The following is a 12,049-nucleotide window of genomic DNA, read 5'->3' as shown; positions in this document are numbered from 1 at the left end:
TATGTAGCCGTGTTCCCCAGGGGTCGGTGCTGGGTCTGGTCCTGTTCAACATCATCATCAGTGACCTTGACATGTGGATAGTGGCCACCGTCAGCAAGTTTGCTGATGACACGAAGTTGGGAGGATTGGCTGACACGCCTGAATGCTCTGCTGCCATTCAATGAGACCTGGACAGGCTGGTGAGCTGGGCAGTAAGAAACCAGTTGAGGTTTAACAAAAGCAAGTGTAGAGTCTTGCACCTAGGGAGGAATAATTGCATGCACCAGGACAGGCTGGGGGATGAGCTGCTGCAGAGGAGCTCTGCAGAGATGGACCTGGGTGTCCTGATGGATGACAGGTTGGCTATGAGCCAGCAGTGTGCCCTCATGGCCAAAAAGGCCAATGGCATTCTGGGCTGCATACAAATAGGGTGGCCAGGGGGTCGAGGGAGGTGATCCTTCGCCTCTAGTCTGCCTTGGTAAGGCCTCATCTGGAGTACTGTGTCCAGTTCTGGGCTCACCAGTACAAAAAAGACATGGATCTCTTGGAAAGAGTGCAGCAAAGGGCTACAAAGATTTTGAAGGGACTGAAGCATCTCCCCTATGAAGAAAAGCTATGAGAACTGTGTATGTTTAGCCTTGAGAAAAGAAGACTGAGAGGGGACCAGATTCAGGTCGATAAATATCTGAGGTTGGTGGCAAAGTGGCGAGTCCAGACTCTTTTCATCCGTGTGTGGAGACAGGACAAGGGGAAATGGCCAGAAACTGGAGCACAGGACGTTCTGCATGAATGTGTGCAAGAAATATTTTACAGTGAGGGTGACGGAGCACTGGAACAGGCTGCCCAACGGGGTTGTGGAGTCTCCAGCTTGTCTGGAGATAGTCAAGACCCGCCTGGATGCCTACCTGTGCACCTACTTGGTGTTCCCCAGAGGTCAGTGCTGGTGACTTTCCTCTTCAGTTTCTTTATTGTTGACCTAGATGAGGGCATCGAGTGAAACCTAAGTAAGTTTGCAGATGACACCAAATTGGCTGGGAGTGTGGATCTGCCTGGGGTTAGAAAGGCCCTACAGCGGAATCTGGACAGGCTGGAGAGCTGGACTGAAGCCAATGGGATGAGGTTCAACAAGACCAAATGCTGTGTCCTGCACTTTGGGACGTGGAATGGACTTCCCAGGGGTGTGGTGGATTCACGGACCCTGGAGGTGTTCAAGGAATGAATGGATACTGTGTTGAAGGACATGGAATAGTGGGAGCTATTGGTGATAGGTGAACAGCTGGACTGGATGATCTTGTAGGTCTTTGCCAACCTTGGTGATTCTATGATTCTATGCTATTGTGTCCTTGTCTGTGTGCCCATTTAGTTTCAGCAAACACTCTCTGGGAGGACTCACCACATGTCTGGAATTAGTCACTGACCACTAGAAATCTGGTGTTTAATTCATCAGATTTCAAAGTACAGTCATGATGCTGTTGTCTTTCAGGAGCTGTTTGCCATGAGGACCCAGGGACACCTCAGGGGAGACAAGTGGGAAGGATAAACATGACATCCTCTGCTGCTCAGCTGGGCTGGGCTCCCACACAGGAAGCTCATAAAAGTGGGTGGTGCTGCAGAGACAGCTGTGCCCAGGAGCAGCTCTTGTGCACAGCACAGCCTGCAGGTGACAGAAGGAGAGGAGAGAAAGGGAGAGAGCTTCCAGGATGTGTGAGGTGTGAGCAGCCATCTGAGCTCACTGCAGGAACATTGCTGACAGACCATGACAAGGTAAGTCTCATTTCAGGCCATGCAGATGGCTTTCATAGAGGGTTAACTATAAATGGGACATTCAGTAGCAGATCTGGCTTCAGACACTGCATGTTTCTTTACTGTGGACAAAGCCTTCTGCTCCAGCTGAGGGCTTCTGTGCTGCAGCATCAGAGCACAGCCCTGAGGGCTGCAGGCGGGTGCCCCGGGCTGTCGTGCAGAGCAGGGTCCCTGCTGTGCCCCAGGGGCTGTGTGCCGGCTATGGGACTCTGCCGCCTGCCAGGCTCAGCACTCAGCCTGCCCGGGGAGCTGCCCAGGGTGCTGCGGGGAGACGTGTGGGGGGAAGGAGCCCCCCGGCAGGGCTTGTGCTGCCACAGCTGCTGCCTGGGGCAGGGGGATCACAGCTCCACTGTACAGCAGGATGTTTGTGAGGGTCCTTTGCAAGAGGAGATCCAAGGCAGGGATTTTCCATCTCCTGTTCTGAGTAAAGGCAAAAGGGAAGAAATCTAAAACTGGCTGTCACAGCTCTGAGAATTTATCTTCAATCAATTGCTTGTTTTCTGTACAGTCACACATGATATTCTTTCAGTCTCCCCTTTCGCAAATCATGGAAGCAATTGAATTTATCATATTTTTTAGCAGACATGAATAATTCACTCTAACCTGGGAACAGGCAGCTTTTTCTAAGTGAAGTTGAACAGCACAGAGGCTGGGTTTGGGGTTGTAAGAGCAGTTGGGGTAAAGATATGAAACACATGAAACAGATGAAAATATCCAGGGAGACTGGATAAAAAAAGGAAATAAGAGGAAGGTTAGAGCTCCAAATGCTGCTTCTGCTTAAGGAATGCTGAACTACATGAAATTAAATGCAAGTAATGGTGCTAAATCTACATTGTTGTAGGAGAATGAAAACACGTCATATTATACCACGAGGAGTGTCTCTGAGAATGTTCTGAACTTGTCATTACCTTCTGCACTCTGAACAGGACTCCAAACCCAGGAACAGCAGATGACCAACAGCAGCTCCATCAGCGAGTTCCTCCTGCTGTCGTTGGCAGACACGCGGCAGCTGCAGCTCCTGCACTTCTGGCTCTTGCTGGGCATCTACCTGGCTGCCCTCCTGGGCAACGGCCTCATCAGCACAGCCGTAGCCTGCGACCGCCGCCTGCACACCCCCATGTACTTCTTCCTGCTCAACCTGGCCCTCCTCGACCTGGGCTGCATCTCCACCACTCTCCCCAAAGCCATGGCCAACACCCTCTGGGACACCAGGGCCATCTCCTACGCAGGATGTGCTGCACAGATCTTTTTCTTTGCATTCTTCATCTCAGCAGAATATTCCCTTCTCACCATCATGTCCTATGACCGCTACGTTGCCATCTGCAAGCCCCTGCACTACGGGACCTTGATGGACAGCAGAGCTTGTGCCACCATGGCAGCAGCTGCCTGGGGCGCTGGGCTTCTCAATTCCCTGCTGCACACTGCCAGTACGTTTTCACTGCCTCTCTGCCAAGGCAATGTTGTCAACCAGTTTTTCTGCGAAATCCCACAGATCCTCAAGCTCTCCTGCTCAGAATCAAATCTCAGGGAAGTTTTGGTTATCATTTTTACTACCAGTTTAGCCTTTGGGTGCTTTGTTTTCATAGTTGTGTCCTATGTGCAGATCTTCCTTGCCGTGCTGAGGATGCCCTCTGAGCATGGACGGCACAAAGCCTTCTCCACGTGCCTCCCTCACCTGGCCGTGGTCTCCCTATTTCTCAGTACTGCCTTTTTTTCCCACCTGAAGCCTCCCTCTGTCTCCTCCCCACTCCTGGATCTGTCGGTGGCACTTCTGTATGCAGTGGTTCCTCCAACACTGAACCCTATAATCTACAGCATGAGGAACAGGGAGATCAAGCACGCTCTCAGAAAGGTGTTGCAGTACGCATTATTCCAGTTATAATAAAGTGCACATCTTCCTCACACAATTCCCAGTGATGATTCTTTATGTTTTTTGCATATTTGATTGTTTGATTTTGTGTGATACAGTAATCTGCAGAAATATGTTTTAAATTTTTTCACTTCTTCCTACTTCATATTTTCTCACTCCATGAATTTGTGTAAACATGGAACCATGTTCCCTAAATATATTAAGAGATAAATTTACAATGTAGACTTTTCCTTAGCTCTTCTCTCTTCTTGCCTTGTCTGGATCTGGTGGAGGTATAGCCATGGAAAACATGATCTTTTCATTCCTGCTCTATTTACACTGCCACTGTGCTCTCGAGTACTTTCATTTGTGCAGGCCTGAAGGTCTTGTGTGTCTCACAAAAGTCCTGTTGTCTCTACAGCAGCACTCCGGGGCTGCAGTCAGTAGCCGGAAATATGAATGGCTGTGCCAGAGCTGGTCTCCTTGCTGGCACTGCCATAACAAGAGGGCCCCTTCAGAGCAGGACCAGAGAACTGGAGACCTCTTTCAAAGCTGGTGTAAGGAATGTACCTTTGGAGCTGCTCCTTGTGAAGATCTTTTAGTGCTCTTCCTTGCGTGACTGGGTCAGATTCAAGAGTCCCAAGGAGATCTGTAAGGGACTCAGGGCAGTGCTGTGGTTTAAAGATTGTGGGTTGACGTAAAGAGAAAAAGAAAAGGATAATAATTATGACAAATGTATTTATACGTAAATAATATATTTAGTACATTTTCACACATATACATCATATGCAGTTGCAGACATATCTGCAAAGATACTAATCCCTATTCCTATCTGTTTGCAAGTCCAGGACTTGTTGCAGGGTTTTAACAGCCACAGGGTTCACTGTAGGAAGTGAAGCGGTTGTCGGGCTGTTGCAGGAGTTGGAGCAACTGCAGAGCTCATTGCTAGAGCTGGAATCACCACAGGACTTGTGACTAAGTTGGAGCAGCCACTGGGCTCATTGGAGGGGTTGGAGCGACCACAGGGCTGTACCTCCTGGCACAGTGCATATTTCTTTGAGGAATAATTTTCATTTTCTTATCATAGTACTTGGAACAGCTACAGGAGCTGTAGCAGGAGTGACATCAGAGCTCATTATGAGGGATGGAGTGATAGTAAGATCTGTCCAGAGCTTGGGACAACCACAGGACATATAGCAAAACATTGGAGCTACTCAGGGTCTGTGCCAGGAGTTGCAGATGCTGCAGCACTGTCAGCAGATCCAGCTCTCTTCCCCTTGAGGATGCTGAAGAGTGTTGAACACATCTCAGTAGGTGTGGGCCAGGCCCTGGCACACTGCAGTCGTTTGTGCTTGTTTGGGGTTACCAGGGCCACAGCAGACCTTCCCCCAATATTCTGCCGGTTTCTCAGGATCCTGCAGTTTCTCAGAGATGAAGTTCCAAAGCCCTGGTGGTGCCCACTGCTCCAGGCAGCTGCCCAGACCATCCAACAGCCCTTGTCATGCAGTGCCATCTCACCTTGGGGCAGAACACTCAGTGACATTCTCAAATAATTTTATACTCTGAGACAGAACCCAACCTGATACACATTAATGACATGTAGCAATGGGAGCATGATGGTTGGAGCATCCCATGGATAGTCAAAATCCGTAGAAGCTCCAGGGAAAGAAAAGTGAGAGGAAGGCTGAGGGACAGCTGGAAAGTGTCCTCCCATGTCTCCTCCATAGCCAGGCACCCTGAGGAGACAAAGTTTGACAGCTGCCAATTTTATCGCAACATAAACCAAAGCCAAACAGCATAGCAAAATAAATACCCCAATCATGGCCCCAGAGTTGACAAGAAGTGCAGAAGGGAAAACAAGCAGCAAGCAAGGAGCTGTGCAATGCAGCATCATGAGAAATCTCGGTGTGCTGTACAAATAGGGAAACAATCAGCATCATGGCCAGCAATTCTCCAACTCCTACAAAGCCCTGTGTTAACTCGCTCTGGACAGATGTGCTGTTATCTCAATCCTTGGAGTCCCACATCAGGCACCAAAATGACGGTGGTGGCTGAACCCAGCAGGTGACTCAGCAGCACACAGTGCTTTCTGCACTGCCCTCTTCCCAGTGGGATGGGGAAGAGAACTGGGAAATAAAGTACAATTCGTGGGTTGAAATGGAGCTATTTACTAAGAGAGATAAAAGGAGAGGTGTAAGAGTTATCAGTATGAATCCATTTATATGGAACAGTACTGATGCACAAGCACTTGCTCAGCACCACCAGAGTGATGCCCAGCTGGGCTTTGGGCAGCAGAAGAGAGTGAGATGATCTCCCACCCCTTTCAATACTCCTTTTACTCTCTCTAATTTGGTACGGAACATCCCTTTGGCCACTTTCAGTCAGCTGTCCTCACGCTGTTCCCTCCCAGTTCCATGTGCCCTCCACTGACCATGGCCTCGGCTCTGTACAACACTGCTTAGCAGCAGCTGTAAACACCAGACTGTCAACAACGTTGTTTTCCTCCTAGAACCAAAACACTGCACCAGAGCAGACAGCCTGAAGAAAACAATTCCATCCCAGCTGTAACTCACATACCTGCCTGTCACCCTCCTCTCGTTCTTCCAGATCAGGAAGCCAGGAACAGAATCTGCCGCTCTCCTCTCTGAGCCCTTTCCGTCAGCTCTCAGCTGGCTCCTCTGCCATCCCCAGGCAGAACTCAGTGCACTCTCACAGAGGGCAGCAGCCTTTCCTCATCTTCCTTGGCCATCCATCATGAAGTGTTTGTATCTGCTTTGCTACAGTTCAGAGGTGGGAACCATCCCACCATGTCTCTGTGAGCCAAACAAGACCCTAGGCCCGCAAATGCAGTGATTTGTAGTTCACGGAGTGAATGTTTGTGGTCTTCTCATTAGTGTAAAGGCTCTTCAGAAAGCATCCCCTTCCAGAACGTTTTAAATTAGCCTGGCTGGGCCTTTCATCCACACCATGGTACTGGTGTTCAGAAGGTGGCACACAGGTACAAGACCCCTTGTGGGGCTCACAGTTGTTTGTCAAGCACTGACACTACTGGGGCACAGCTTTCCTGAAGGTCATATCATCATATCATAGTATCATAGTATCATGCGAGTTGGAAGGGACCTTAGAGATCATCGAGTCCAACTCCCGGGATTCGAGCCCTCTGTGTAGCAGAGCAGCATTTCTGCCACTTGCACCACAGGGGGGATTTGAACCCCGGGCCTCTGGTGTTGCAAGCAGCAATTCTACCACTGCGCCACCAGATGCATTTGCCAGCTGACTGGGGGTTTGCTGGAGACCCCAGGGAACTGCCGTTCTGTTGTAATACGCGAAGAATTTAACAGAGCAGCAGCCATGGATCAAGGATAAGGACTTCACTGTGCATCAGCTGCGGAGCAGGAAAAACTGCATGAGAACCAAGGACACCTCTAGGAAAAGAATGAATGGCTTGTGGCTTTGAAGAGGGGTTTTATGGTTGTTATTGCAGTAGCTTTCCTTCAATTAGTGTGTGTGATTTTTGGACGCCCTCGGCTATCTGCTATAAAAGTGTGGCTTTTCGGGCAATAAATGGACACAGCTATATTTAGCCATATTGCTGTGTGGCTGTTTGTCCGAACGCGCTGGCCTTTTGCCTTCAGGTTCGCCTACTGTTGGCACCCAACATAGGGCACCACACTTTTATGTTTGGACCTCAACACTTCACTGAAGCGACGGGAGAGTGAAGTCGGAGGAACCGGGACCCAAGATGGTCTGGTAGGGTCTCAAAGCACCGTCTGGAGCGTAGACAGTGGGTGAACTGCAAGAGGATAGCGTTGCAGCAGATGGTTGGCTCCGTGTAGCATAAAGCTTTAAGTGTTGTGGTAGCTGGTATAGGGGTCACGTCCAGTTCTCTGTAAGCCACGATGTCATGGAAAGCTGCAGAGGAACTGCTCAAATGTATTCTCTCTTAGAGAGGGGAGCAGGTATCTCCTAAATGCATATCCGAGCTGGTAAAATGGGCTCGTAAGAATGGACACTTTCAGGAGGTGGCACTGATGTTCAGTGTAGCCGAATGGCAAGAAATAGGGGACCACATGTGGGATTCTGTTATCTCAGAAAATAAGGAATACAAGTACTTGCAAGACTTGGGTCCTACGTGGAAGATAATTATAAATACATTGAAGAATATGCAAGCCGAGTGGCGGATTGCTGCTGCTGCGATACAAGGTATATCCGGACCTAGTGCTCAGTCAAGGTCAGAACTTGAGTCCCTGTTACCAGGAGTCTTGTACTCCATTTGCTCGTCAGCTTCACAAGTTAGGGCTGCCGCAGAAACCCCAAATACTCCCCCGTCCTTGACCTCTTCAACGTCTCTGGCAGATCCGGTGGTGGCTGGTGATAAAGGTGCGATGGGGGGGGCTGAAGGGTGTGCAGAGCAGCAAGAAGCTCCTGAGAGTGAAAGCAATTCAGATGATGGTGGGAATGAGAAAGCGTTAGAGGAAGATAATAAAACATTAACTGAGAAGCTGCAGGACTTAGAACTGCATATGAAGGAGGCATCGGTCTCTCCGAGCATTTCGCCAATGTCTTTACAGACCCTGACTATGTCGCTTCCCCCACACATAGCGATCCTCCACCTTCACATTGGTCCGGCATTATTAGAGACACAGTATTGGAGGGACAGTGTCAAGCTGCATCTCATCTTGCTTGTCTGGTGATATACGATCATCAGGGAGCTGCTCGGTGGGAAGTGCATGACTGGTCTGTTTTCAGTAGTGCGTGGGGACAGGACTAGGGGAAATGGGCTGAAACTTCAGCATAGGAAGTTCCGCACGAATGTGCACAAGAACTTCTTTACAGTGAGGGTGACGGAGCACTGGAACAAGCTGCCCAGGGAGGTGGTGGAGTCTCCTTCTCTGGAGATATTCAAGACCCGCCTGGACGCCTAGTTGTGCGACGTGTTGTAGTGAGCCTGCTTTGGCAGGGGAGTTGGACTCGATGATCTCTAGAGGTCCCTTCCAACCCCTACAATTCTGTGATTCTGTGATTCTGTGACTAGAAATTGTTATAACAGGCTGGTAAGGCTGTGACTGACGATGGGATCAAATCTGAAGCTTCTCAGCAAATTATTCAACGGATTTTCACTGCGGATGTTCAAATGCCACTAGACACTTATAAACTTGTGCGGTTGTTACTAACACCATCAGAATACTTGTCTGTTCAGAAATGGATGGAAGGGCTTAAACAAATTGGTCAAGGAGGGGATTCTTCTGACAGTTCCCCATTGCCCTCCCTCTCACCCTCATCACTGCCCTTCAAAGCCGAAAACAGCCCCAGCCCGGATTCGATCTGAGGCTCCGACCCCTACCCAGGTTGGGGAAAAGGGAAGTCGCGAACCCCTGTGAGCCCCTGCCCTCTGCTCCGGCCCCGACGCTGGCGTTGCCGCTGCCGCCTTCCACCCCACCCATGTCGCTCATCCTGACACTGCCTCTCTCTGCCGCATTTACATCGTCTGCTGCTATGTCTCTGCAGCCTGCACATAACTTGGTTAAAGACAAGAATACACCGGCCACTCAAACTTTCCTCCAAGAATGGGGTGCCAAAGGTATTACAGGCATTGCTATTCTCCCACTGGACAAGCTATCCTTGAGCACACTCATGAAACACTGAAGTCCATTCTTAGCAAACAAAAAGGGGGAACATGGGAGACAGACCACAGGAAAAATTATGTAAGGCTTTGCTTGTGCTGAATTTTTTGAATTGTGATCATACATATACAGCTCATGTGGTTAGTCATTTTGGGGCCACCCCAATGTTCAAGGGACAGCCTATGGTTAATGTTTGCAATATGGCCACGGGGCACTGGGAAGGTCTCTTACCACTGATAACTTGGGGTCCTGAATATGCTCGTATTTCCACAGGGACTGGCCCTGCATGGGTTCCAGCATGATATGTTCGGTCTCATCTCAAGGCAGAAAATAACATCCAGGCTTTATAGGAACTGCAATTGTGTGCCTTTTACTGAGTGGTATTGCCTTGTAACTTGCTGTGTTAGAGATAATATTAGTAATAGTTTGACATAGCGTGTGATTTTCTGTGTTACCAATACAGTCTCAAGAATTAGAATTTTAGGCATTATCAAGGATGTTGTGTGCTTCTTCTATTTTAGTAATAGATCAAATGTGTATTAAACAGGATTTGATGTAATCAGTGCTAGAATCTACAGGAATAGCTCTTTTAATGTTTTAGTACTGCTTGGTTATGATGTTATTAACCTATTAATTAGCTTTTCTGAATTTGCAAACACAAAACCTGGAAAGGAATCACAGACAAAGGGATGACCCTGTACCGTAGAATGGTTACCTCTCTTCCATCCAACTAATTGGGATTTTAAAATATAACCATGCATCATTTGAGACAAAGGCATACACTAATAGAACAAAATTTGATAGTTTCTTTTCCAAGCAGGTGTTCCACTTGGGCTCTGTATCACGCACTGGCCACGCAGATATGGTATACAACTGGAAGAAACCCTACAGGCCCTGAAAGCCGGAGAGAATCTGTGATGGGTGAGAGAGGAAAGGTGCACTTTGAAGCAAGGGACGCCCTGCTGACACGGCCTGTCGCATCCACCACCAACACGGTTTGCTGTTTCTCAAGGGTCAATAAGTAATAATGCCCCTAGTGATACTCTAGCACGTTTGTCCTCTAAAATTGGTTCTATTTGACATGCTACTTCATAAAGTTGCACGATCATTAATCAGTTATTAGCCCAAAGGCATGGCTATGAGCATCCTAAAAGCAATTGTTGCACATGTTTTAGCGGTCATTAAGAATCAATATATCCGAGTATATGAAAGCTGAAGACTTTTCTTAGCTAGTTACAGATTAACACAATGGGACCCTCATGGATTTATTTCCAGGTTGCAGAAACTTAGGTTGCAGAGGAAATGCATTTGTTCTTTTTAGTAGGTTTAACAGTAATGTTGTTATGTTGTGTTTGACTTGTCTCTTTTTTCACTTTTAGAGTATTGTCAATTGAGGCCTTGATTGATTATAATAGTTATGTTATTAATATGAGTAGTGTTGTTATTTTATAGGCAGTAGCCTGGAATTGTTGTAATACAAGAAGAATTTTACAGGGCAGCAGCCATGGATCAAGAAAAGGAGTTCACAGAGCAGCAGCTGCAGAGCAGGATAAACAGCATGAGAACCAAGGACACCTCTAGGAAAAGAATGAACGGCCCATAGCTTAGGAGTATTGTAGAGTATGTTTTAGTGTTTGTCAGAATAATCCCATTGATCCTGCTTTTGCTACCATGTATAATGAATTGCTTGTAAAATATGATCGGTCGGTTGATAAACCGAGCCTTTTCGGCAAACTTAGTTATTCAAAAAGAAAACGGGGGAAGTGTGGAGAGTTTTATTGACAGCTGGCTAGCTGAGAAGGGTCACGTAGACACTGTGCAGCTGACCAAGCAGCCGTGTCACCTGCAAGGACAACGAGAAAAAAGGGATGTCTTATGATGGTGAGAAACTAGCCATGGTTTTGGGAACTCAGCAAGGCAATAGCTATCCGGACAATAACTACAAGTTGCAAAGATGCTTGGGATGACATGTAATCAAGAACCAATGATGAGCTCTGCTTTTGCGCTATGTATGAGCTAATTATCTGCATTATAAATGTACACATAGCCAAGCAATAAACGAGATTTGCTGATCATAGGTTAATAACTGGTATGGTCGTTTGCAGTTCCCCGGTGACTCCCACAGAAAAGAAGTAGTTTGAGGAGAAAATGTCTCTTTGGTGAGGTCAAGTGTGATATCTATCAGAGAAAAATTGTAATTTCTGGGATAGAAAGTGATATACGGGAGAAAAATGACTAAATATTGACATACATTAATGTTAAGAGAAGAAATTGACAACTTATGGAGACAAAACACGCAGGAAATAAGGAAGAGGGGACGTGACAACGAACGTGCAATCCAGCTGCTGCTGCTGGCTTCTCAGAGGCACTGACAGAAGTGAGCCTGAAAGCACAGACCCCAGCCAGAAGCCCAGGGATGGACCGTCAGCTGTTGCAGGCTGAAGCCACTGCACAGTCTGATGAACAACCGTGTGCTTCCTGCTGGACTGTGGGTTTCTGAGAACATCCGACCCTGACAGCTCCAAAAGAAGGAGGAGAGACAGAGTCACTGCATGTCCTTTGTTCTTTTAAGGTTCACAGAGAGCCTGGTTCATTATACAGAGTATGTCCGGGCAAATACACAAAGGATCAAGCTGAATAGGAATTGACTTGAGTAATGATGTTTTAGTGAAAAAGATTAGAATATATTAAAAACCGAATAGGAATAAATTACACATACAAAATTGCGAAAAGAAAAAAAAAAAACAAAAAAAAAAAAAACAAACAAAACAGCTCGATTTAGTAAAAAGCTGCA

General features: G+C 47.5%; 1 protein-coding gene across 1 annotated transcript; it reads left to right on the top strand.

Annotated features, from left to right (window-relative positions):
* The first annotated feature begins 2,731 nt into the window (after nt 1-2,731).
* LOC140265150 (olfactory receptor 14J1-like) lies at nt 2,732-3,664 on the top strand. Its single transcript, XM_072361035.1, has one exon. It carries the CDS (start codon nt 2,732-2,734, stop codon nt 3,662-3,664), a length of 933 nt encoding a protein of 310 aa, XP_072217136.1.
* Nucleotides 3,665-12,049: the final 8,385 nt, after the last annotated feature.

This window comes from Excalfactoria chinensis, unplaced genomic scaffold (genome assembly GCF_039878825.1).
Source record: "Excalfactoria chinensis isolate bCotChi1 unplaced genomic scaffold, bCotChi1.hap2 Scaffold_68, whole genome shotgun sequence".
Classification (NCBI taxonomy): Eukaryota; Metazoa; Chordata; class Aves; order Galliformes; family Phasianidae; genus Excalfactoria; species Excalfactoria chinensis.
The sequence above is the reverse complement of the archived record's forward strand: the minus strand, read 5'-3'. Positions and strand labels throughout refer to the sequence as shown.